Source organism: Xenopus laevis, chromosome 9_10S, assembly GCF_017654675.1.
Source record: "Xenopus laevis strain J_2021 chromosome 9_10S, Xenopus_laevis_v10.1, whole genome shotgun sequence".
Classification (NCBI taxonomy): domain Eukaryota; kingdom Metazoa; phylum Chordata; class Amphibia; order Anura; family Pipidae; genus Xenopus; species Xenopus laevis.
The window spans coordinates 35420634-35446708 of record NC_054388.1 but is presented as its reverse complement, the minus strand read 5'-3'; the positions used below and the strand labels follow the sequence as shown (position 1 = coordinate 35446708).

The 26075-nt window shown below is 41.7% G+C and overlaps 1 protein-coding gene and 1 long non-coding RNA gene across 2 annotated transcripts in view; one reads left to right on the top strand and one right to left on the bottom strand.

Annotated features, from left to right (window-relative positions):
• The first annotated feature begins 15789 nt into the window (after positions 1–15789).
• LOC121398986 overlaps positions 15790–26075 on the top strand; it is a 13837-nt gene continuing 3551 nt past the window's right edge. Inside the window, exons 1-6 of the long non-coding RNA XR_005964677.1 lie at positions 15790–15993; positions 17657–17799; positions 18914–19062; positions 20359–20784; positions 21018–21128; positions 23483–23728. This is a non-coding gene — a long non-coding RNA (uncharacterized LOC121398986). The remainder of the gene's footprint in view (positions 15994–17656; positions 17800–18913; positions 19063–20358; positions 20785–21017; positions 21129–23482; positions 23729–26075) is intronic.
• LOC121398985 (serine/threonine-protein kinase N2-like) lies at positions 17672–18901 on the bottom strand. The gene is made up of 3 exons (XM_041578696.1): positions 18521–18901; positions 18234–18314; positions 17672–17851 (listed from the first exon to the last, which is right to left on the bottom strand). The coding sequence occupies exons 1-3, from the start codon at positions 18590–18592 to the stop codon at positions 17672–17674; spliced, it is 333 nt and encodes a 110-aa protein (XP_041434630.1). The 5' UTR covers positions 18593–18901.

The window sequence follows — 26075 nt, the reverse complement described above, 5'->3', positions numbered from 1 at the left end:
ATATAATATTTAAAGGTTTATATGCAAAACCAGCTCTACCCCAAAAAGTGAAAGCTGACCAATTGAAATTTTTAGCACGGAAAAGTAAAACTTCGAGCATTATTTGTGGAACAGCAAGATGAAGTTAAACTGTAGCTCACCCGATGGGGAGAGGGACCTGGGTGTATAAACAGTTTAGACAATGTGATTAATGTAGGTGAAATCAGCCTTTTTCGCACTCACAGTAACAGCAGGTGGTTTGGGTGCTGTGCCTCAAACCCCTAGCTTGGGGTGAAGATCCAACCAGAAAAAACGAGCATGCACTCCTGGAGCCTAGGACGTGTAATTTTAGTATTTTGGAATAAACACATTTTAACTTCACTGGCAGGCTCCAGGAGTGGGTGCTAGTTTTTTCTAATATTCAAAGGTACCTCAGCTGGAGAAGAGCCTATCTTGAGATGGTCTATATCAGACAGCCTATAGTCTTTCTGAAATTATTGAGCTACAATGCCCACCAATCGGAGGCTTTTAATTTAACAACATCTGGAAGGCAATGTTACCAGAGTTACATAATATAATAAATCCACACTACTGTGCACAGCTCTGGAGCCAAGATAATCCCAGCATTTGCCTGATCATTTTACAAAGGTTCAGAAAGTATTCATTCCCCCAAATTTCATGCATGGAAATAATTAAGTACGAGGAACTCTCATTACATGTATCCATTCACTTTTTTTTTCTGGAAGGTGTTAATGCAGCTGTGCGTGCTTATATATTAACCCACGCCAGATGCTATACTGTACGGTGATAAGATTACATTCTGGAATTCAAGTCTTTAAAAATTGGTTCTGTATTATATGGATCAACAAAAGTAACACAATTCAGGATTCCAGGTCAATTACATCATTTTTAAGTAATACACACAAAGGTCAGGCTGTATCAGGTCGGAAGATCTCCTTAAGGGCTGCCACACATGGAGAAGAGATGTCCTCTTTAGCAGGAAAAGGAGACCTTGGTTGTTGGTTTGGAGAATTTAGCACCTGTCTACTAAAAATTTCCCTAACTCCCTGACGGAATCTTAAATCTCTGGCGCTGTAGATGATCACATTCCAGCAGCTGTTGGAGGTAAGGATCCAGAATGCATAAAAAGAGAATTCGCACCATTGGTATCCCATGACATTACCCACTACAAAAACTGCTATGGGGCTGAACGAGGCAGAGAAGGCAAAAGTGACAATGCCAATGGTCTTGGCTGCAGTTATGTCAGAAAAGGAAACTTTGCTGCAAGTGCTCTGGGTATCTCCCTCCAGTTGCTTTCTTGTCTTGCAGTACTGCCTGATGGATGCAAAGGTGATAAAATTTATTGCAAATGTTCCACCCAAGAGGGAAATGTCAAACACAGGGAAGATAAGCATAATGTTCAAGCTGGGGTCATTGGGCTGGTCAGTTGTGAATGCATAGTTACACATCTTGCTGCAGATGTTATACTCCAGAGTTATGTCCTGACTGAAGAACAATGGTATCAAGGCTAACAAAAAGCTAAAAAACCAGGAGAAGGCAATAAGACAACAAGTTCTCCTTCTGGTGATCACAATCCTCTTATGAAGTGGTCTCAGAACAGCAATGCTCCTCTCTACAGACAGCAGGAAGATTGTAGAAATTGAGACAAAGGTGCAGCCAGCAAAGAGTGGCCCCATGATAAAACAGGGAGCAATGAAATGAAGTACAGAGGGACCTTTACCTTCCTCTGTACCATATAAAATATGGATCAGCTCTCTGTATATTGAATATGGTATTACTAGCAAACCAACAGCCAAGTCAGCAAGTGCCAAAGAAGCCTTAAGGAAACCTTGGGATGTCCTAAACAGCTTGTTCCTTAGGAAGACAAGAAGAGTGACCACATTGCCTGCTGTGATGGTCAAAATGAGCAGACCCATGAGAGAGATCTTCAAGGTGTCGCCAAGGAGAGACTGGTTGCAGAAACTGCAGTTCCAAGTGGAAGAAGTGTTTCCAAGCATTGGAAAAAGGATAAGAAATTCCACTTAGAGTAGAAAATCCATTATGAAGTGTCTCTGGCTGGTGCTGCGCAGCCCCTATAGATATTCAAAGAAAAATATGAATAAAGCAGCCCAATAGCAAAGAAAGATCTCCCATTGCCCCATAAATCCTGCATTTGGACAGCAAAGCATCTTTCCAGAGCTAAATAATTTGAGCTCATAGCAAACCAGGAAATTTCAAAGTCAAATTGTAAGCAATTCAAACATTACAGGCAGATTAAGAGGCTTTTATGAGATGTTAAGCGCAATCACTATTTCAAGAGAATAATTAGCCCAGTTCCTTCCCACAGAACAAGGGAATAGTGGAGTGTTTGCTTTAAGAAGAAACTACAGCCAAAAAAATATAGTGCCCAAATAAACAGAACTTACCGGCTGGAAGGATATACTGCCACTGTGAACTGGAGGATGCGGTTTAGAGGAGAGAAATGTTGACTTAATTCGAACAGAAAGGGGAGACTGAAAATGTAATTTCTCTTTCCCTCCTCTGTAAATCTCAACTGCCCCCTTCATCCTCCTTTCTCCCCTCCCCTCTGTCTTTCCTCAATGCTCCAAAAGAGTGAAGCGTTGTACAGTAGCATGACAGCTTTCAAACAGACAGCAAACCCTATGTGCAATGGCAACCTGGGGGTTTAAATTACAAATTACAAACCCATGCCCTTTCAAAACATTCTGTTTCTTTAATATTACAGGATTCCGATACACACTCACATAACTATGATTACCAAATGCAGCAGGTTTACTGTATGTTTTACAGAAAAGTTTACAAACAAATTGTAATACATATATAAATGGTGCCCCTTTGCTATGTAAATAACAGCAACAACTCTCAAATGATTCTTGCCTTAAAAACAGTGTAAACATGTATTTAGGAGAAAATCTCTTGGATACCCACAGTCGGGTGTAACTACAGAGGAAGCAGATCCTGCGGCTGTAGGGGGTTGGCATGGAGTATAGTGGCCCCAGGAGGCCCAAACAACGAGCAATTTCAACATTGGTAAAACAGGACAACCTATGGATATGTTGGGGGCCCTACATTAATTTACTGTGGGGCCCAGAAACATCTAGTTACTGCCCAAAGTGTTGTTAAATTGCAATCAGTACAATTGGTTGCCAATTTTGAGTGTTGAATACCAGTAAGTCAGACTTGCCTTATGCCTATGGCGTGCTTTCCCCAAATACTGTTTCACAATTTTAGGCTGGAATTGCCATAATAGCACCATTGCTATGTAGGCAATACAATGACAGACACTACTCAGTGTGGCAGTCCAGCTTTTAAATATAAGCAAATGGTAGCAGGAGACGCTGTCTTTGATTAAGTATAATAGAAACATATCAATGCATCACTTGTTGCACCTGAGTTTGCCTCATCTTGTGTATACCCAGTACAAGACAAAATAATCCCTAGTAATTTCATGAAAGTATTTGTTAATATGGTATAAGATTGCCATTTGCCCATAATACTATACTACTGGAAATTGAAATACTGATCTGGTTTGAGGAAAATGAAGTTCTGTTTTTCCAGACAGCTATTAGTTTAAAGTGATAATGGTAAGATAATCTTCCATGTTCAATTTTGGGTATTTAGAAATCAGGTGTAAGAGTTCCTGGTGGTCTAGTGGGGTGGTGGGGACACCCGTCACGCTCACTCCCGCTGCCTGTTCTCTATCTGTGCCGCCCCGTATCTGTGCTGCTTCCAGGTTTGTGCGTGCTTGGGTATTTTTGGCCTTATTCGGCTAGCCGCATGACATCATCGAGATTGGTGCGAAATTCAAATATTTAAAGGCGCAAATGTTCAATTTGCATTGCCCAAAATAAAGGTCTATTCCTATAGTTCCTGGGTGCGCTTCTCTTGTCTAATTCATGTTCCTGTCCCTTGCCTGTTCCTGACCTTGCCTATCTGCCGCCTGTACTGACCTCAGCCTGTATTTGACTATTCCTTAGATTCCGATCTGGTACCTCGCTGCTGTTTGGTTTGACCTTGGCCTGTGACCCCGACCTTGCTTCTGTTATCTAATTTTGTACCACATTGCCCATCTGGTATCGACCCTGCCTGTTTTTCAACAGATATTCATTTTAATGGATGCCGTCCTCCCATCCTTCATGAATGCTGTCATGGCAATAGCCATAGTTCTTCTGGATACACCCAAGTTACTCCTTATGGATGTGTATTTACTGTATGAATTGTCCTCTAATTCAAGTGAGTCTGCCATTTCCTGTTCACCATATATTTAGGTAACAGGGAATTGTACATTTTTCAAAAAACAAATTTGAATATAGGTTTCCTGCACGTCCTAGTGAATGCCCCCCACGAACGCACGTGCGAATATGACGGAGCACTGGGGAGCTGCGATCCTCGCTAGGCTGGGCGGTTCTAGGCTCAGGCCTCTGTGGTCTTGCCGCAAATCTGGGCCTAATTTTGCTGAGGGGCTCCAATAACTTCTAAAAGCCTTGAGTTTGGCCAAATAATTATAGTGGGGATAAATACACAGGCAACAGACAAGCAGATTTATTAACCCTTTGCCTGCCAAGCACTTACGCTGTACGTTCTGGCAGGCAAGGGCTCAGACTGGCAAACACGTACCTTGTACGTTGTTTGGTATTTCCTGCTTTCTAGTGTGATCTGCGGCTCGCAGGGGAAGGAAACAGCCGCAGATCAACTTGCAACCCCCTAGGCAACGAGCACCCGGTCCTCGATCCCCTACTGGCCCCACCGATCGACCCCCTACCCGACCCCAAGATCCGCCGACTACCCACACACTTACCGTGTCGGGTTTCAGGCCACTTTTCTTTTCTTCTGTGATCTGCGGCTCGAGCTGCTGGGAAAAGCCGCAGATCACTTGCCAGCCCCTTAGGCAACGAGCTCCGGGTCCTCAGTTGCCTGCTGGCCCCACGATCATTCCCCCACGTGACCCCCAAGCAGCGCCAACGTCAGCTGACACGTGGCTGCTTCTGGGGTAAAAAATCCTGCCTCCCAGCACCGCCCCCTTCTTCTCTGCTGGTGCTGATCTGCCTGGGAGCCTTCCTGCTGCGGACCTCCAGTTGTGTTCGAGAGGGGGAGACTTTGCCTATCCCCAGGTACAAAATTTACTTTATTGCACTTTGTTTTTATCAAACTTTTTTTTTTTACTTTTTTCAATTTCTCACTTCTTTCCCCCACTATATTTGTATATTTGTACACCCATATACCCACACCAATACTCACATATATACACACACTTTTGCAAGAGTATACACTTGCATAATTATATTTATTTGCTGTCATTTTATCATTTTCGCTTTTTCTGTGATTTTTTTATTGAATATTCTGTTCTGTTTTGCTTATGTATCTTTAGTATAGTTTTGCTGTTTGGTGCTTTGGTATAGAAAGATATATTTTACTTTGTTTGATCCGTCAGAATATGTACTTTCCAAAAATATATGGTTTTCTAGGTTTTTTTTACAGTTTGGGAGTCTTACGGCACATAACGCACAGTTGGGGCTCTCTTTTCAGCAGCTGAGTTGGCCGGCGTGAAAATTCAAATGCACATTTTTCATTTTGGGTCCGTACACACCACATACTTTGGTAAAGCTATGCATATTGGCCATCAAACTATTCAGTAGACCTCTGACGTCCATATTTAGGGTGATTTTTCTTTGTATGTAAAACATTGTGTGATATAAATGCGGAAAACTGCAACATTTTTAGTCGATTTTCAGAAATGTTGTAAAAACCTCTATGTTTAGAAAAGCTTTGCAGTTTGGTGTAGAAAGAAGTCTTTATCTTTTTTAGATTCGTCAGAATGTGTACTTTCCAAAAATATATGGTTTTGGGGGGTCTTTGCTTTTAGGAGGGTCTTGAGGCACATAATATGAAGTCAAGGGTCTATGTTCACAGAAGGCGAATCGGCAGCGGAGAAAACTCATATGCACTATTTTCATTTAGGGTCCGCACATGCCAGCTGCCTTGGTATAGCTATGCATATTGGGCATCAAACTGTTCAGTAGACCCTTGGCATCAGTATTTATGGTGTTTTACAATTGTATGTAAGAAATTGGGTGAGATAAATGCGTCCAATTGCAATATTTTTAGGCAATTTTCAGAAATGTAAAAACTGTTGCTTTTATCGCCAAATTTAGGAAAGGCTTGCGACTTGGTACTTTGGAGTACAAAGACATGCATACCCAATTTGGATTCGTGGGAATGTGTTATTTCCAAAAATATATGGTTTTCTGGGGTGAATGTACTCTTTTCTGCCATTGCTCCCCCCCAAAACTATGTATGTGATGATTTTCAGTACCTGAAATGACAGACCATATGGGGGTCTTCATTTTGGGGCCCCTATATGCCACGTGCTTGGGTACACCTATACATATTGGGCATCAAACTGTTCAGAGGACCATAGGCTTTTATATTTGGGGTGATTTCTCTTGATACCTAAAAGTATGTGGGAAATACGATGCTGCATGGTGGAAATTTTGAGGTGATTTTTGGAAATGTCACCAAAATCACCAAATTTAGGAATGGTTTGCAGCTTGGTGCTTTGGAGTAGAAAGACATACATACCCAATTTAGATTCGTGGGAATGTGTACTTTCCAAAAATATATGGTTTTCTGGGGTGAACATACTTTTTTTCTACCTTTGCTGCCCCCCAAATCTATGTAAATGTGTTGATTTTGCAGTACCTGAAATGACAGACCAAATGGGGGTCTTCCTTTTGGGGCCCCTATATGCCACCTATACATATTGGGCATCAAACTGTTCAGAGGACCCTAAGCTTTCATATTTGGGGTGATTTATCTTGATACCTAAAAGTATGTGGGAAATACGATGCTGCATGGTGGAAATTTTGAGGTGATTTTTGGAAATGTCACCAAAATCACCAAATTTAGGAATGGTTTGCAGCTTGGTGCTTTGGAGTAGAAAGACATACATACCCAATTTAGATTCGTGGGAATGTGTGCTTTCTGAAAATATATGGTTTTCTGGGGTGAACTTACTTTTTTCTACTTTTGCCCCCCCCCCAAACTATGTAAATGTGTTGATTTTACAGCACCTGAAATGATTGACCATATGGGGGTATTCCCTTTGCGGCCCCTATATGCCACATGCTTGGGAACACCTATACATATTTGGCATCAAACTGTTCAGAGGACCCCAGGCTTTCATATTTGGGGTGATTTATCTTGATACTCAATAGTATGTGGGACATACAATGCGGCAGGGTGGAAGCTTTGAGGTGATTTTTGGAACTGTCACCAAAATTGCCAAATTTAGGAACATTTTGCAGCTTGGTGCTTTGGAGTATAAAGACATGCATACCCAATTTGGATTTGGGGGAATGTGTACTTTCCGAAAATATATGATTTTCTGGGGTGAACGTACTTTTTTGTACCTTTGCCGCTTCCCAAAACTATGTAAATGTGATGATAATGCAGTACCTGAAATGACAGACCATATGGGGTGTCTTCATTTTGGGGCCCCTATATGCCACATGCTTGGGTACACCTATACATATTAGGCATCAAACTGTTCAGTGGACCACAGGCTTTCATATTTGGGGTGATTTATATTGATACATAATAGTATGTTGGAATACGATGTTGCAGGTTGGAAGTTTTGAGGTGATTTTAGAAAATGGCACCAAAATTGCCAAATTTAGGAAGGGTTTGCGACTTAGTGCTTTGGAGTAGAAAGAAATGCATACCCAATTTGGATTCGGGAGAATGGGTACTTTCCGAAAATATATGGTTTTCTGGGGTGAACATACTTTTTTTTCTAACTTTGCCCCCCCCAAACTATGATTTTGCAGTATCTGGAATTACAGAACTGATAGCTCAAATGAGGTGTCTACATTTTAGGGCCCCTATATACCACATGCTTAGGTAAACCTATACATATTGGGCATCAAACTGTTCAGTGGACCCCAGGCTTTCATATTTGGGGTGTTTTACATTGATAACTAATGATGTGTGGGAGATATGATGCTGTAGAGTGGAAGCTTTGAGGTTATTTTTCAAAAAATTCACCAATTTCTATAAAACATAACTTTAGGAAACAATTGCAACTTGGTAGTTTGGAGTACAAAAATATATTTACCCATTTTTGATTCACCAGAATCTGTTCTTTCTAATGGGTAATTTCCTTGGGTAAACCTACTGTTAGCGGAATGTTTGGCCTTGAAATCAGAAGTATGCCGTTTGGTAGTGTACTGCTTGTAGATTTTGAGCTATACAAGTGAGAAATTTCCATAAAACTATATATATTTGGTATTGCCGTGTTCAGGAGACCTAGACCTTTCTAAATCGGCTGTGTTCTAGTACATAAAATAAATTATGTTTCTGATATATGTGATTGTTTGTGAAACATGATTTTTTTCATTTTATTAGACACTTAGAATCCTATATTTTTTTACAGAAGTAGAATTGCACCAAAATTCTTGCATATTTTTAAAGTTCAGGTTGTCCTGAAAAAAACAATATTTTGTTTTCCTGGGTAAACTAAAAGACCACCCCAGGAAAGGCCCTTAAAGTTAAAGAGTGCAAAATATCTAAAAACTGCATGGCAGTAGATGTTCGCATCTAGGACAAAAGGGCTGGCAGGGAAAGGGTTAAAGGCTCTTTATCGCCATTGTAAAATTATTTTATTATCGTATGAATACATTTTCCAGCATTTTTTTTGGATGTTTACCAAAAGAGATGCATTGTGATGCTTGGTTGATTGGAGCAGAAATCCAGTATTTTGGTGAAAAAACAAATCAGGTTAGGAGGGAAAAGCTTTGATAAACAAGACAGATTATGAACTTTTTTTACTTATTTTTTTACTTTGATGCACAGTAAAAATGACTTTGAAGAGGATTTGCCTACGCAACTGTAAACATTTTAATTATCTTCACCCATTCTTTCGTATTTACGACTGGGATGTTTAAACTGTAGCTTCCATCAGAGACTGAGCTTCAGCACAAGGTCCCTCTATAAAACATTGTCATTTATTTTACATTCCCTTCCAGTGTCAGACTGGGTATCTCAGGACTCACAAGAGGACCTACCATGCAGGACCAACTCTAAAAAAAATTAGAGACAATGACAGATGCTACAGACACGTTTATGACGGCAAAAAAAAGAGGGCTAATGGAACATTTCCTAGCCTGTGGCCCACCATAGCAACCATTGATGTTCTGGCAGGTCTGTTCAACCCTGATCTCTCCTCTGGGTATCTTTTGCAAAGCACAATTACTAAGGTCTATTCTAAGAGAAGTATACAAAAGATATAGAGAACACTACAATAAGGCACTTCACATATAGGCTATAGGCACTATTAAGTGCCAGGTGCAAAGTTAGTCTGTAATCTGTTTCTCCTAGAGGGAAAAACAATACAAAACCATATATTATATGTATAAACAAATGCACACCAAATCTGAGAAATCCCCACACATCACAGATCTGTTTTTATGTCCTGTAACTTGTATATTAATGTTTCTGCAAGACTTTTTTATTATTATTATAAGTGGACAAAGTCATACCAGTCTGAGGCCAACAGCTCATCTCAGTCCCATGTTGTTTGGGCTTGGCACTCAGCTAATTGGGGGCTGCTAGTAATCCAGTACTCCCACAGGGACACCAAACATATAGTCTGGGGAAGGAGCCGGTAAGGAAGGATCTGGACATAATCACACAGGCTAGGTCAGAACCAGATTACAGAAGTAGAATCATGAGGCAAACTTAAGGTCAGGAAAAGCCGGGGTCAGAACCAGGAAGTCACACAGGGAACAGAAGCAGTGTCGGACTGGGGTGCCTGGGGCCCACCAGGAAACCTAATTTCAAGGGCCCACCCAATACAACATAGGGCTCCCAAATAAATGACATAATAAAAAATTTTATTAAAAAAAAAGAATATTAAATTAAAATTGTTTGTTCAACTCCCCAGTTTGGAATTTCAGCAGTGATATGGTTTCTAGGGTCTAAATTACCCTAGCGACCAGGCAGTGGTTTGTCAGAAGAAGATAATTTGAAAACTATACAAAAAAATTTAAGACCAATTGAAAAGTTGCTAAGAATCTGCCAACAATTTACTGAAGTTCAATGGATGTCTGTGACTGTACTCCCCTTACTAGTTTAAATGACAGGAGATTCCCTACCACTCAGTTGTACTGAAGAAGCCATTAAAAGTCAAGTTGCCTTTGACTTTATTCTACTAGATACTGCCACCAACACACCTGTGTGGCCCCAAAGCATTTCCAGGCTCAGATTTGGGGAGAGGCCTCAAAGACCCGGGCATAGAGGTATTGGGGGCAGCATGCCGCTCCGGACGCTTTCTCAGGAGCACTGGGGACACACAGCTTCCCAGTGCTCCATGCTCCTTGGGCGGGGGGAGGTAGTGCAGGCAGGTGCTAGGACCACACGGCCTAGGGGCGCCTGTCTGTCAAATCCGGCCCTGGGCATTTCATGACAGACACAGTGTGGCCCTTTCAATTTCATGACAGACACATCATGGCCACAAACTATTTCATGACATATACAGTGTGGCACCTTGTATTCAATGACATTTAATGACAGCTGATGGGAGCAGTTGTTTAACAACAGATTGGGGGTCACAAGTTAAGATCTGGAAGCAGAGTTGAGGTAGAGGTTTATATGATCCAAAATTAAATTATACAGTGAGCACAATGGCATAGCATCCTCACAATATAAAGTGAGGCAAAACATTTCTAGCAGATTATTTAGTCAAAGGCACTAAATTCAGACACACCAAACCCATTCTACACAGGGAGAGGCAGTGACACTTGCACTTCAACAACAGTGAGAGGCAGTGGGTTCTGGCACCCTTAGCAATCTTTATGTAGTCAGGGCAATGAAACATGCTGGCTAGGATGCATACAAGGTAAATACATTACCAATTTAAATTATAATCCACCCAGAACATTTGGTAGAATAAAAGCAATGAAAGCATTTATAGTAAGGTCGCACTGGGCGATTGGGGAGATTTAGTCGTAAATGCCTTACCTCTGTCTTGCGTCGGCTAATATGAAAAATTGCCTGCGGCATGGCACACGCGTCGCTTCATATTCTGAAGTCGCGGCGACTTCGGAAAATTGGTCACCACAAAGACAAGGCAATTAGCTGCCAAGCGACTAAATCTCCCCCAATCGCCCAGTGTGACCTTACCCTTATGTATCAATCCCACAGAAAACAAAATAGGATAAACACAGAGCTCCATGTATAAATTAACCAAACACAAGGCAGGATATTTGCAGGTCCAACACAAACTGCAGCAGAGGCCCAAGACCAAAAACAGTATAACTGTAAATAAAATGCACAACACTTTACTCACATACTAGCTTTTGTTGTCCCAGTCTTCTTTTATTATTTTCTCTTCTTCTCACTATCCATTTGCATTTTTCTTCTGTATTCCTGCTCTTGTGCTTTCATATTTTCCTCTGTTGCCTCTTCCTGTGATTATCATTTTACTTCATTCTGCTTCTCTCTCCTCCACTAGCCCTCTAGTTCGATTTTCCTCTCCCTTTTTGCTAAACCCCTTCTGTTTAATTATCTGTTCCTTTTCTCTTTACCAATGATATCTCCTTGACACTTTTCTATATTGCTCCTCTTGTCCCTTTTGTTTTTTTCTGGTTTATTCTTTCCTTATAACATGATGCATAACTTTTTACTATTTTCCCCTTCTCCCATTCCCCCAATTCTCTTCTCCACCTGTATTCTTTTCATATTCCTTTTCAGCCTTCCTCTCCCCTATCTTTTGCTAGTCTATTTTGCAGACAGGGAGTCTGTTAGAACAGAGTGGAGAGGAGAGAGCATAACTATTTCTTCACAATAGGAAGATTTTGTAGAGGGGAGGGCGGGAGAGAAAGCAGAACACATGTATTCCTGAGTGATGGACAGCCAGCCCCCTACCCTGTGATAGAAAACATCACTACATCAGAAATTGTGTGCTCCATAAAATGCAGAGTTAAACTGTGTGCCTGGATAAGAATGTTGGAATTTACATCTCTCTCACAACTTAACACTGTCACAGCTGTGGTAAAGTTTCCTATTACAGGGCACCAAGGGCAGACTGACGATCGTTCCACTCTCTGATTCCCCCACATGAAGGACGCCGGCCAGTGACAGACGGCACAGCTAAAACATGCGTACAGCGTGTCACTGGTCCAGAGCCCAACAGCTTTATCAGGTGGAGTAGTGGAGCAGCAGCGGGGTGGGACCCACTAAGTACAGCGGGTTGGGGGCCCATAGCTGTGGGAGAGTGCACAATGCAAGCCAAGCGCAAAAAGCTTGGCGCAGCTCACAAAAGCACGGACAGTGACAGCATGTGGTCGTGGGGGCCCACAAGGACTGGGGCCCGCCGGGACTTTTCCCGGTATCCCGGTGGGCCAGTCCGACACTGAACAGAAGTCAAAGAAACAACAATCACAAGGATCAGAGCACCTAGGACCAAGCACACTTGGCCTATATATATGCCTACTTGTACATATAAGGATAGCAATAGTGGTGAACTAGGACCTTACCTGTCTGTTCACATAGAGTAAAGGCAACGCAGATATCACTGACAACAGGTCACTGGTTCAGTCTCAGGCAGGATGTTACATTACCCCTTGGAAGGGGGGCCATTGGACCCCATAGCATAGCTTCCCACATACATGTCAAATTTATAGATTACTGATTTAACTAACCCATTCACAATGGGATTTTCATCTATGGACAGGAGTCTTGACAGGAGAGGAGAGAGGAATGGAAAAGGGGCATCAAGAAAATTCCAAGCAGCCCCTGAATCAATAAAAGCCTTAACAGAAACAGGTGTATTATTCCAGGACAGAATGACAAGAACACAAATCTTAGAACTAGTGTTACAGGGAGCAGAAATGCAGCCCGAATGAATCTCTTCAAGCTCAGAAGTTTTCCTGTTTTTATTGGGCAGGTGTAAACAAAATGGCCTTTAGCACCACAGTACATGCAGAGACCCTGGGAATGTCTGCGGAATCCTTCCTCAGGTGAGTTTAGTGGTCCCATTTTGCATGGGCTCCTCAGGGGATTGAGCAGGAGGAAAAGATTCAGAGGGAATCAAGACTTTGCTGGCAGGAGCATAACCAGGTTGCAAGATCTTTTCCTGATGCTTTCCCCTTAATCTGCGATCCACCTGTTTAGCTAGGTGCATTAAGGCTTCAAGGGAGGTGGGCGGAGGAAAGTTAACTAAACTATCTATAATAGCATCAAAGAGCCCAACCCAAAACTGGCTGCACAAAGCTGTGTCATTCCACTGGGTATCAACAGGCCAGTGTCTGATCTCATCAGGTTCATCATAGAGTAAGGCCATGGCTTTAAAAAATGCTTCTAAAGAGACTCTTGCAGAGTCAGAAGCTGGTAAATGTAAAGCCTCCCTGTAGGAGGGTTTTTATTTTAGCCTCCTCTGTAGGAAAAGAGTGTGGCAACAAACTAAAATAAAGCTTACAGGTTTCTTGGAAAGAAAAAATTGTTTACAATGTATGTGATTATGCATTTTGGTGTAAAGATCCAGTCTATGTCTCTGCACACAGTTTGACATATTGGATCCAGCTGTGGTTATCTGCAGGCAGAGAAACAGCCTGGTCTCACCACAGCATTAGAGAGAATGGAAATCCTTGTGATAATCAGTGGAAAGAGTCATTTTTTTCAACCACGTTTCATTGGTAAGCAACATTATCTACCTTCTTTATATCAGTGTGCAACCAACTTATAGTGGGCAAAGCCAGAACTGGGTTATAACATCCTGCATCTAGTAAGAGCATTAACAAATGCTAATAGACTGGGATAGCAACAACATCGTTTATATGCTTAGAGTCAGGAAAAAAAAATATTGGAACGCTGTATTATTTCCTTGTATGAAAGATCGTGTTTCAAACACATCTGTGTGTTTCTTATGGTCTTAATCAGAGATGTAGCTATAGGGGCACAAAACTTGTAACTATAATGTAGACTTGGGAAGCACTCAAAACAGCAGGATGACTGTAATTAAGCTTGAAAAAGGGCCTGTGAGCCCGAAACATGTCATGTGGATGCACAGTAAAAGCTTAATTGCAGTTATCCTGCTGTTGTGAGTGCTTCCAAAATCTACATTATATTGTATGAATATCCTCCCGGGCCCAAACATTTAAGGGAAATTAGAGGCCACTGGGTGCTTTTATGGTCACTAACTAGGCTTCAAAATGTGTGTGTTGGAGACTTTATTTAAAGGAGAAGGAAAGGTTTGAAATGATAATGTCTTTAAAATGTTTACCCTACATGCGCCTCATGAAACGCTATATTTTCACTTCTGAATTCCTATACATTATGTAGTAATCTGCCTTGCAAGCTCTCTCAATGTTCAGGCCTTTGTTTAGAAGCCTATTTCTGTTTTGCCTTTCCTTCTCCTTTAAGAGGGAATGTTTTCACCTTTGGACTTCTTAGTTGGCATTCTTTACTGTTGTGTTATATAGTTTTAGAGCAATGTAATAATGCAGTCTATAACCACTTTATACAGTGCCAGCTGCAACAAGCGCATTTTCATAGGCCACTCATTGAAGTAGTGCTTCTTCACTTTCATCCTGGGGCTGCCTCACTTGGGGCCAGCTGGGAACTTCTGCTTCAGCTACCAGGTCACTTCACAGGGGCGCTCATCCCAGCGCACTCTTCCATTTGGATTACACGCTTTATAGTTCAGGTTATGCTCACCTGGTCTAGCCCGCTTCTCCATGCTATTACAGGTGATTGGTCAATGTAGCTATCTATACCCTGTGTACCTCAGGAACCACCTCTTAAAGGTACAGAAACAGTGTATAACTCAAGCTCTGCTAGAGCTCATTCAAGGTACTGTATGCCTACTGAAGTGAAGGAAAATTGGCTCAGGACCTTCTTTGGGTAAAGAGAGCTGAGGATACGGGCTTGCCTCTTTCCTTAAACCCAGTGCCTACTACACTCTCCTCTGGCACAGGCCAGCCAAGGTGCAAACACAGACTCAATACCAACAAGTAGAATCAGTTTAACGTAAAACACATACTGCACACCTTTTGTGTTTACAAAGTCTCCTATGACAGCTATTTGTTTTGAACTCTACCCATTCTTTCCAACCACGACTTTCAAACCCTGCATGTGACATGGTGAGCTGGCCAAAAAAAGGTAGGTTATGGGAGAAGGGGCTGGTGGTAGAGTAGACGCCTGCCAAAAACCTGAGCATCCCCTATCAGACATTGAAGCATTACACAAATCCTAAGAACAAATCAGGAAATGTTTCTCTGCCTGGTCGATGTGAACCCCACAATATGAACCCCCATGTATTTTAAAAGGGGAATGGATTTGACACATATACATTTACCTGTGTGCCACAAATCCGAAGGATTCCCCTATACCTCTGTAATGCAAATGTATTCTGTGCATTACTGCTCACCTACCAATATTTTGTGTTAATAGGAGAAACAACTACATAGTAACCCTACAGGGATAGATTTAGGCTTTGTACCCACAGGCACACAGGCATCTTCACATCTGACTATGAAGATTTTGTTGTGCATGTTAACCTTCACTGATTTGGGCTCAGTTCTGAAGAGTTTGCTCATGTGCATTATATTCCCTATGGGGATGGTACCTGACCAGCTATGAAAGGGAGAGTGGGATCCATTCTTTATTCTGAATACGGCTGCAACATTTCACAATTTAGATATCCTTAGGGCCTTAAATACATTCATAATTTTGTCTTGTGATTTTATAACGTTTTAATCTTACTGTGACACATTCAAGTGTTACTAAACCCTGAGTTTATTTTATTAATTATTTTTCTTCTCTTCTCCAGCTTTTTGATGCGTGGATGTACCAGCAGGTGCACTGAGCATTCAGCCTTCATACCATGATGATGAATGGTGGGAGAATGCAAAGAATACCTATTACAAACTCTCCGGCCCAGTGTGATAATGCTTGGTGGAGCAGCCATACCTGCAGTAGGACTGGTGTCACTCACAGGTACTGAACCTTTCAGTGTTTCTTTATTGCAAGCCATTTTTTTACTCCCTCCCCCTCTCTAGTAAAATAGACAGACCAATACCAGGAATACCAGGTGGAGCAGCCATACCTGCAGTAGGACTGGTGTCACTCACAGGTACTGAACCTTTCAGTGTTTCTTTATTGCAAGCCATTTTTTTACTCCCTCCCCCTCTCTAGTAAAATAGACAGACCAATACCAGGAATAAAAATACACACAGCGACATGGAAGTTAATTAAATATGTAATAATTTATTTATTATTGATAAAAATGAAAAAACTACGCTTTTTGATCCTGAGGAAGGCAAAAAACCTCTGAGAAACTAGAGGTAAAAATTCCTTCCTGACTCCTTAATGGCAATCGGATTTGCTCCCAGGATCAACGCGTCATATATATAATTAAGGGAAATAGGGTAAGGGAAACAGAATATGGCAACATACACATGAGCACCTTTTAGGCTGCTAGGTGAACGCTGCATTCTGTTCCATTCTATTGGAAACCACACAGCCTGCAGACCCGGCTTCTACAGTCTGAGGGAAGGAGTGAAAAAGAATGCAGGGTCTACCGAGTGGCTTAAGGGGACTTCTGTCTATGAAACCATATTTTATATGGAAAGGGGAGGCACCGCTGGTGTAACTGATTTAAAGGGGGGGGGGGGTCACCGCTGGTGGTATGGTGGAATGATAAGAATAGAAAGCAATATGGCAGCATACACATGAGCGTCATTAAGCTGCTTGGTGAATGCTGCATTCTATTCCATTCCATTAAACCTCAGGCGCTCACAGACCCCGGCGTCTGCTCACTGAGGGATGGAGTGAAAAAGAATGCAGGGTCTACCGAGTGGCTTAAGGGGGCTTCTGTCTATGAAACCATATTTTATATGGAAAGGGTAGGCAAAGCTGGTGTAACTGATTTAAGGGGGGAGGTCACCGGTGGTGGTATTAGGGTGGAAGGAAAAAAAATACAAAGCAATATGGCAGCTTACACATGAGCATCATTAAGCTGCTTGGTGAATGCTGCATTCTATTCCATTCCATTAAAACCCCAGGCAGCCCACAGACCCCGGCGTCTGAACACTGAGGGATGGAGTGAAAAGTAATGTAGTGTCTACCAAGTGGCTTAATGGTGTTCCAGTTCATGATACCATATTTTATATGGAAAGGCAACTCTGGTGTAACTATTATTGAAAGGGGATGGTCACCGCTGGTGGTATTATGGAGGAAGGATAAGATAGAAAGCAATATGGTAGCATACACATGAGCATCATTAAGCTGCTTGGTGAATGCTGCATTCTATTCCATTTCATTAAACCCCGGCAGCCCACAGACCCCGGCGTCTGCACACTGAGGGATGGAGTGAAAAGGAATGCTGTGTCTACCGAGTGGCTTAAGTGTGCTCCTGTTTATGATACCATATTTTAGTTTGAAGTAGGGGAGCACCGCTGGGGGAGCTATGGTGGTAAAAGGAGGTTCAACTCTGGTGGAGCTGTGGTGGAAGGAGGAGGGGCACCGCTGGTGGAGGTGGAAGGAGGAGGGGCACTGCTGGTTGAGCTGTGGTGCAAGTGGGGGGCATCGCCGGTCCTACTGCAGAGGAAGGAAGGGAAATATAAATCAAGATCTCACGCTGGTGATTTTGGCATTGCAGGTTGATCCTGGAGCTCTACATTGCGGTATAATCGAAGTCCCTAAAGGCTTCCGCAATCTCCTTTTCCATGGCCAAGGAACCCTCGGAGGGAGGAGTTAGAACTAGATGTTGATCTTTATCCTCGGAAAGTCTAACATCCTCAGGTATGAACGGGGGCTGCATTCTTCTCTCTAGCAAAGCCATCCAGTCAATGCTCTGGTTAATAGACAATATAAAAAAACATTTATTATTAATTGTTACTTAGCATACTTACACTTTTATTTTATTTAAAATATGTTTGATTAGCATATAAACATTGGGAGTTCATCTGTACCTTTAGGGCTAGTCCACACGAGGAGATTCCGTGAGATTTTTTCACCTGGCGACTAATCCCCTCGTCTTTTGAGCGACTATCTCCCCGAACTGCCTCAGCGGGTTTCCCCATAGGCTACAATGAAAAGTCGCCTGCGCTAATGCACACGCGGCGATTGCGTTTTCAATAGTCGCCCAAAGTTGCCTCAGTGCCGAATCTCCACGTGTGGCCTTACCCTTAGTTCATTTCTGTAGCTACCAAAAGTTGACTGAAAGATGAACTTACTCGAAAGAAATAATGATGCATAACATCACATGCATCTTCTTCACTTGAGCCCAGCCGCTTCAATGGGTCCCGCTGTAAGAGCTACAAAGAAAGAGAATGACCGTAGAAACATTAGCAGATATGCTCTGTTGCAGCGCTGTGTGACAGTTAATGGCTATAAAGGCTAATACACAGTTAGACTGCACAAATTGGAAGGAAATGATTTAAGGGATGCAAGGATAGTGCTACCTGTTCATGAACTACTGGTTAAACCACAGCTTGCGCCCTTAACTTACTGAGTAACTTACCCCTGATATTAAGTTGACGGCATCCGCTGCCAGGAACGTCGGGACGACTAAACCAGTAGATGGTCTCAGCATTGGTTTCTGCAATGTGGAACATAAGAAAGTTCTCTGTTACAATAGTTTATAGAACTAATCAGTTGTAAGTGGCTAAGAAGGCTTCAAAACCTGTTGCTACATACATTAAGGGGGTTTGTAAGGATAGATTGTAGTGGGCATATCTTAGCATACCATTTATATTCCCTACAAATGCAATCAATGCAAAAATGCTGCCACACAAACAACTTATTGCTCTGTGGCTATATGTAACTAATATAGCTGAAGCTTGATGTTATTAAGTTAATAAACAGTTGCCTATTCCGTCCAGTTATTAAGGTTTCTACTTACCTCCCCAACTAGCATTTCGTAAATTACAATGCCCAGAGACCACCAGTCGACAGATCTTGAGTATGGCTCCCTGGCGAGGACTTCTGGTGCCATGTAGCCAAAAGATCCTTTCAGGCTACTTGTTCGGCCTTCGTAGCCAATTCCTGAAAAAAACAGTTATTGTAAGTAAACGGATGATCATTTGGGGCTTATTTATCTGTATCGACTCAGTTTAATAATGTTTAGTTTGAAAATGAAACTGGGTAAAATATTGTCTGTGAAAAAAAAGTTTTCAATATAGTCAGCCAAAAAATGTAATCCATAATAGCTGGAGTAAACCCATGTCTAACGTAACAGCCAGAACACAAATCACTATGTTGCGTCTCTCTCTAACCTTTTAGCCAGTTGGCCACTAGTTGCTGGGCCACATTAGACACATACAGTAACTGTTCAGCTTTCTTTTCATCCTGACCTGCATGCTCAGCAAACAAACTGAACATTAAGTGATGCTAATCAATGGGGGATATGCCTAACAGTTGGCACCCTCCAGTGATTTCACCTTTTCTTTCCTCCTTTAAGTTCACTCTCACTTTCTCATAATATGAAACTACAAATGTCAGTCACTTCATGAACCTCAATAACATTATGTGAAACTGAACCTTTTTTTGATGTGTTAGTTTATTAGAATCCTTACCGTCTTTGCTCAGCCCAAAATCAGCCAGTTTAACGTATCCGCTGCTGTCTAAGAGCAGGTTTTCCGGCTTGAGATCTCTGTGGTAAAACAACAGCAAAAGTTAGCAAAGTACAACATATCTGGGACACTGTGACAAAAGGGGAAATAATTAGTGATGTAACGTGAATAATACAATTAATTTTGTAAAATATAAGGATATTATAAGTCACTGAGTAGATCCATGGCCTTTTAAAAGCACAAGGCTGAAGTTCTCTTGCTCTTGTGGTCATGCTCTACAGGGGATATTAATATTGACTTCTATTCCTTTGTATGATATGTTTAGCAGTAATGCTCCCTTACATTTTATATTGCAAAATGTTCCATGTACATGAAAATAATAAATATACTTACCGGTGTATGATGTCATTTTCATGTAAATAGGAAATGGCCATCAGCGTGCAAGCAGCATAGAACCTGCAAAGAGACTCCCATCATTAGGTTATTGAATACATAGTCCTATATTTGTTAATGTAGTGTATCTCTGTCTAAATATTACTGGCTCGCCGTAAGTCAAGAGACCCACTTACTATCATGGTATGTTCTGCGTGCAGCTCCGCTTAAATAAATATGTTATGTATTTCCAAATAATGATGTTTTCTTACATCCTCTTGCCTTTGTCAGATAAACAAGGAGCCAGACCCCGTATACTACTTACTTTTTCTGAATGGCCCCCGCATGACTCTAGGTAAAGGTTAATTTGTACTTACATAGCTCTTGGTTGTTCAAATGCACCTTCCCTCTGCAGGTAAGTCTTTAAGCAGCCGCCAGCAACGTACTCCATCAGAAAGAATAGATGGTATTCTGACTGGAAAGTGGCGTGGATATCCACAACGAAAGGGTGGTCAGCAACGGCGAAAGCAACCCGTTTCTCTAGCAAGATCCTGAATATTAAAAGCATTCATTGTCAGAACAAGGGACATGGGTAAGTAACAAAGCCAACCATGCTAAAATGATCATTTCCATAAACTGACCTTTCAATGCCCCTTGAGGAGGTGATGCTCTCCTTTTTCAAGATTTTCAGGGCATAGGATCTTTTGGTTGCCGCGTGTTCAACAAGGAGAACCTGGAATAAGAGAGATTCTCAGGAAATGCAGGAAGATACATGCAGAACATCCATACCCCTTTCAGAGAGCTGCAAGAATCGATCCATACTTGCCCCCAGCATTGCAAGGTAACAGAACTAACTGTTTAGCCACTGTTCTTGCATGTGCCAATAGTCATCCTAATTATGGATTAAGTTTAATATTACCTTGGCAAATCCGCCCTCGCCTAGGAAACCACGTTGGTTGAAGTCTTGCAGTCTGTAGTTGGTCAACTGCAAAGCTCTGAAAAAGAAATACCCAACATGAAACTCATTTTTATTTCAAATGAAATGTTAATAGTCATAATAATCATCATGTGCAGGTTGCATCTTACTGTGGGTCCTTTGTCACTGCCAGTGGACATCCTTCTGCTGCATCAGGTGGAGTTGGGCTGATGTTTTCTTCATCCACAGATATCTCACTATAAGGAAAAGTAAGTTTGTTATTTTGCGTTTCTTTTTACCCTTAGCCGATTCATTCTCCATAATCCTCAATAGCACAGCACCCCATAGCCATAATTCATAGGTGGCTTTGTGCTATTGAATTATGTATTGTGTAATCTCCCAGCCAAAGTGCAGGTGCATATTACCATCTGTCCTCTTCTGTGCCAATCTAATACTTTACTTTAATCAGAAGAATAATCCTGTTATTGTGAAGATTTTATTTGATGATAGTATAGGGTAGGGATTTAATCTGTTCTCTAATAAACTCCACAATATCCTCACCTCTCCGATGGCTCTTCAGGCACCTCGTCTACCTCTGGCACTGGTTCTTCAGTGGATTCGTCATGTTGATGCTGCAAACAAGGGACAATTGTGCAATGAATGAATTTGGCATCACATGGATATGATAAAAGCAATGTTTATGTTCTGGCCAAGAAATGAATGGCATCAGTATAAAATACTCACTTGGAAAGAATCACTGGCAGGTTCTGAAACGACCTGAACCTCTTCTGCGCTGTCCTCTTTTGCTGGGAGGTTTACACCAGTGTCACTAGCAGTCTCCACTGCTGCATCTAAAGAGACAGTAAATAAACATAGTGAATGAATTTTCAAATATAAAAACTTTCTTGAACCTAAGGCTTAAGGATGTTTCTTGATTTGGTAAGATGCTATTAATAATCAGTGGTTTGAAGAGTACATGCAAAAGCCATACAATTCATCTATAGTTCTGTGGGGCTTAGTTTAATGTCCATGAAGGGGTAGTGGATGGGATGTTAGGATGACACACGTTACCCCATATAATGCCAATAGAAAAGAGGCTAGAGCCTGTTGTGACTCACCTGGAACATGCTCTGCTTCCCTCCGAACTATCTCCTCATTGAGCTTGAGGAGAGAGGAGTAAAGGGCTTTCAGCCTCTTCTCACTGCTCTTCCTCAGCTCCTTCATCAGGGCTCTGGTCTTTCTGTCCTTGGTGGCATGGTACAGATTTTCGGCCCCTGCTGCCATCTTCATCTCCTTCTGGATGACTCTCACCAACTCCTGCTTCATTTCTGAAAGAGAGACACCTACCTGGGGCTCACAAGCATCAAGAGACTGTTTGATGTCGACAGTCTATAGAGAATGGGAAACATTTACGAAACAATGGTTAAGTGCTTGTCACCCATTCCAATTAGAAGAAAAGAGTTTCCTCCTAATGGTTTGGAAGGTTTTTTTTACAGGTGAATTCTCTCCCTGAATCAGTGGTACAGGCTGACATTAGATAGCTTTAAAGGAGAAGGAAAGTTAAAAAAAATAACCTCCCTCTTTCTCTTTGCCATTATCCCCCCTCCTGAAACGCCGCATTGAGAATTGCAATGGCTTTACAGTTTTGTGCACTTCCATTCCAAAATTTTTCTATAGTGTAAGCTTTGGCGCCGCCATTTTTGAATTGCCTCCCTGCGCTCTCTAGTGCGCATGCGCCTCTTCTGTGACCCTGTGGTGTAACCAAACAAGCGCGCATACGTCGCTACACAGTGATAAGCATTGGTGTCGCATCTATAGTGCACATTGAATAAGCCTGTAAGTGCCACAATATGTTTTACAGACCCGCTGGGTATATTTGCGTGTCCTCTGTTCCTGTGCTCGCTTCAAAGCTTCCCTTTGTTACCAGGCAAAGGGGAACATCAATCAAGGTGGAGTAAATGCAGGTAGAGAGAGTTTGGGGATGACGAATGGGCAGATCACGTGACCTAAACGTCATCTCTTCTCGGGAAGACAGGAGATCATAGTGCGATTGCGCAGGGCCACTCTTAGACGGATTGCGCATGCGTGTGCCCTGATTAGAAGGATTTATGGACTGGAGCAAAGACATCCGTTTCTGTGCAGCTTGCCACTTATTTGAAAAACGATTACAGCGCAAGAGTGAATGAAAAACGGAATGAAGAAATGCTTGCTGGTAATAATATTTACATTTTATGGCCAATAATTAAAGCTTTATTTTATTTTAGACTTTCCTTCTTTAAGAAGGAGTTGGATGGCTTTTTAGCAAGTGAATGAATACAGGGTTATGGAAGATCATAGTACAAGTTGATCCAGGAACTAGACCAATCACCATTTTGGTGTCAGGAAGGAATATTTTCCCCCTCTGAGGCAAATTGGAGAGGCTTCAAATGGGGTTTTTTGCCTTCCTCTGGATCAACTGGCGAAAAAAGTCAAAAGGTTGAACTTGATGGATGTGTGTCATTTTTCAACCTAACTTACTATGAAACATGATATTTGTCATGAACATCAGAAAAACTGTTTGTCAAATGGGTTTATGAAATATTTCTTATAATCTGAGGAATTTTCTTTTCTATCTGTTGGTAAGGTCTCTAATCGTCAGGCATGAAGCGACAGCTTGATATTTCCATCTGCCTTACCTCAGAATGCCGGTGCCGACGCAAGATGTTAGAATGTCCGGCACCCATCTTGACGCTCCTGTATGAGAAAAAAAAAGGTTGGTGTAAGTGGCTGCTTCAGTGGAGATAAAGAATACAACTGTTTGTAGCTGCTGGTAAACTACAAGCTCAAGACAAGCACCTGTCTGTAACCTCACTGCTACACATCTGAGCAGGTAGGGAAAGGGAAGTTGATATGGGCAAAGTAGTCATTTTATGACATTTTCACACTTCTTATCCCCATTGGTTTAAACCAGTACTAGTATTATTTATTTTGAGCCCATCTATTCATGTACTAATTTTATTTCCAAACTGGTGTGTGGTTGTTATGGTAATTAAACTATAGCAACTAAACAGCAGCTGCAAAAGTCTTTGAGTGACCAAACAAAACATTCAACTCTTCCTTTTTCCTGTTTAAATTCTTCCTTATTCCCATTTACAATTACACATTGTAATAATGCCATCTACATGGCCACTTAGTGTTATTTGAGGTATGTGCTTATTTGCTGCAGGTTTACCCCTGGAATTGTAGAAAGTTAAGTCCTGCCCTGGGGTCTCTAAGCCCCTGGCTCATAAATATATGGGAATATTGAATAATGTCTGGATCTAAAGCTATATTTAGCAACATGGCAATGTCTACAGCCAAGAGTGATACCTTACACATATCATAGAGGGAAAAATGCTGCCAAGAAAAGATAGTTAGAATTGTATTGTATAATGTCAGGATCTGGGCTGGCTTGTGATAAGACTACAGATCCCATCATGCATTGAGATTCATTTGTCCTATTAATGCAGAGATTGCTGCATGTACCCAATGTGCCTGCTTCCCATAACCAGCTGTGCTATGATTCGTGCTCCTGCACCATAACACAATAATTCCTAATGCTAGGCATTTGTTTCTTCTGCCATTTGCTACTTTTGTTTCTATTGCAGCCCTTTCTTATATACAGTAGAACCCCATTTTACATTTTTCAGGGGACCAGAAAAAAAATATGTAAAATCAGGGAAATGTATTATGCATAAAATACAAAAGAACAATGTAAAATAAGGGAAAACTTAAAATCAGGGCATGTAAAATGGGGGTTCTACTGTATCATCCACACTAGTGCTGATGCTAGTGACAGTTGCTTTTAACAGTTGCTTTTGACAGTTGGTAGGATGAGTGGGACCCTAGATGTCAAATCACAGTTGACATTTATAACTAAAGAGAGGCTTAATAAAAGTTCAAAAGTAGCAATAAATATACAAGGAACATGAAATACACATTGCCTTAGAGTTACAACTCATAGGGGATGCTGGGAATTGTAGTTCAGCTGTATCTAGAGAAGCACAGGTTTAGCTTTAGGGTCAGTGAGGTTTTGCTAGCAGTTACACAAAAAGGTTAAGCTTGATGGACGTGTGTCTTTTTTCAGCCTCATCTACTTTGTAAAACATTTTACAGAAGGGAAATGCAGGATCCTTACCTTCCTCCAGATGATCCTCAATGGGTTGGGCAAGTTGTAGTTATCCTTCTGCCTTTGATGTAAAATTAAAAAAATGGTCTTCTTCAAGTCGCTGACAATTCAATGAAAAACTCTAATAAATCTCGAAATATCGCAAATCGCTTTATGGGGAGAGAAAAATAGAGAGGAGAAGTTGTGAGCTGAGCCCTCTCTGCCATATATATCTGTATATACTGGGTTTTCCCTTTCACTATTTTTCCCAATTGTACTGCACTACTGAATATGCTTGCCCCTCTATAAATAACCAGTCACACAAATCAGTAGCAGATTTAATAGAATGAAGCTGATTAGGAGAGATACAAAAGGTTGGTGCAATCAAGGACCCTGGACACCCCTGCCACCCAAGTGTGGGTGGTCCTGGTTACCAAATGCACATGTAGGGGGGACTTTACAGAGTAATAGCTAAAAACCCTTTTTGGGTGTAGGTGATTGACATAGAAATGAATTGTTGTGATTGGGATTCTTATATTGGCCATACACAGGCAGGCATACATACAACAGCAGGCAATGGGGGTCAATTTTGAGAGCTTTGGTACCAGGGGTAGTTTTGGGTGGTTTGTCCTCACTCCCCTAAGCTTCCATAAATCATTTGGGGCAAACCATCCCTAATTCTCCTTTTGTAATATGTCATCTCCCCCCCCAGATTCTGTAGTAGTTCCACTTACCTCTGAATCCTGAACGGAAATAACTGCCATCCATACCTGAGCCCTCAAGTTAACTTCCCTGGCAACTTTCATCCAATCAGAGCTTCCCTGAGAGTGATGTCATACTGAGCTAAGTCATGGCACCCCAGTCACTGGCAGCCAATCACTTGCTCAGGTACATATGTGACATGTGACCAGTCAAACTTGTGCTTAATGAAACAGAATCAACCCCAAACCTAAGCAGCTTTAGAACCAGGGCCATCATGAAAACTCATGGGGCCCCTGACTAGACTCCCCAATCTCCACTGATGGTTGTCCTGCTTAGATCTCCTCTGTCTGGTGACCCACCAGATGTTAACTGAACTACAACTCAGCTA

Bases quoted from the DNA above. Each gene is read 5' to 3' on its own strand.
- LOC121398985 (XM_041578696.1), bottom strand. From the start codon at position 18,592: ATGCTGAGACCATCTACTGGTTTAGTCGTCCCGACGTTCCTGGCAGCG. The intron at 18,315-18,520 runs GTAAGTTACTCA...CTTTCTTTGTAG, and splicing joins CCGTCAACTTAATATCAGGG to CTCTTACAGCGGGACCCATT. The intron at 17,852-18,233 runs GTAAGTTCATCT...TCTATTAACCAG, and splicing joins TGCATCATTATTTCTTTCGA to AGCATTGACTGGATGGCTTT.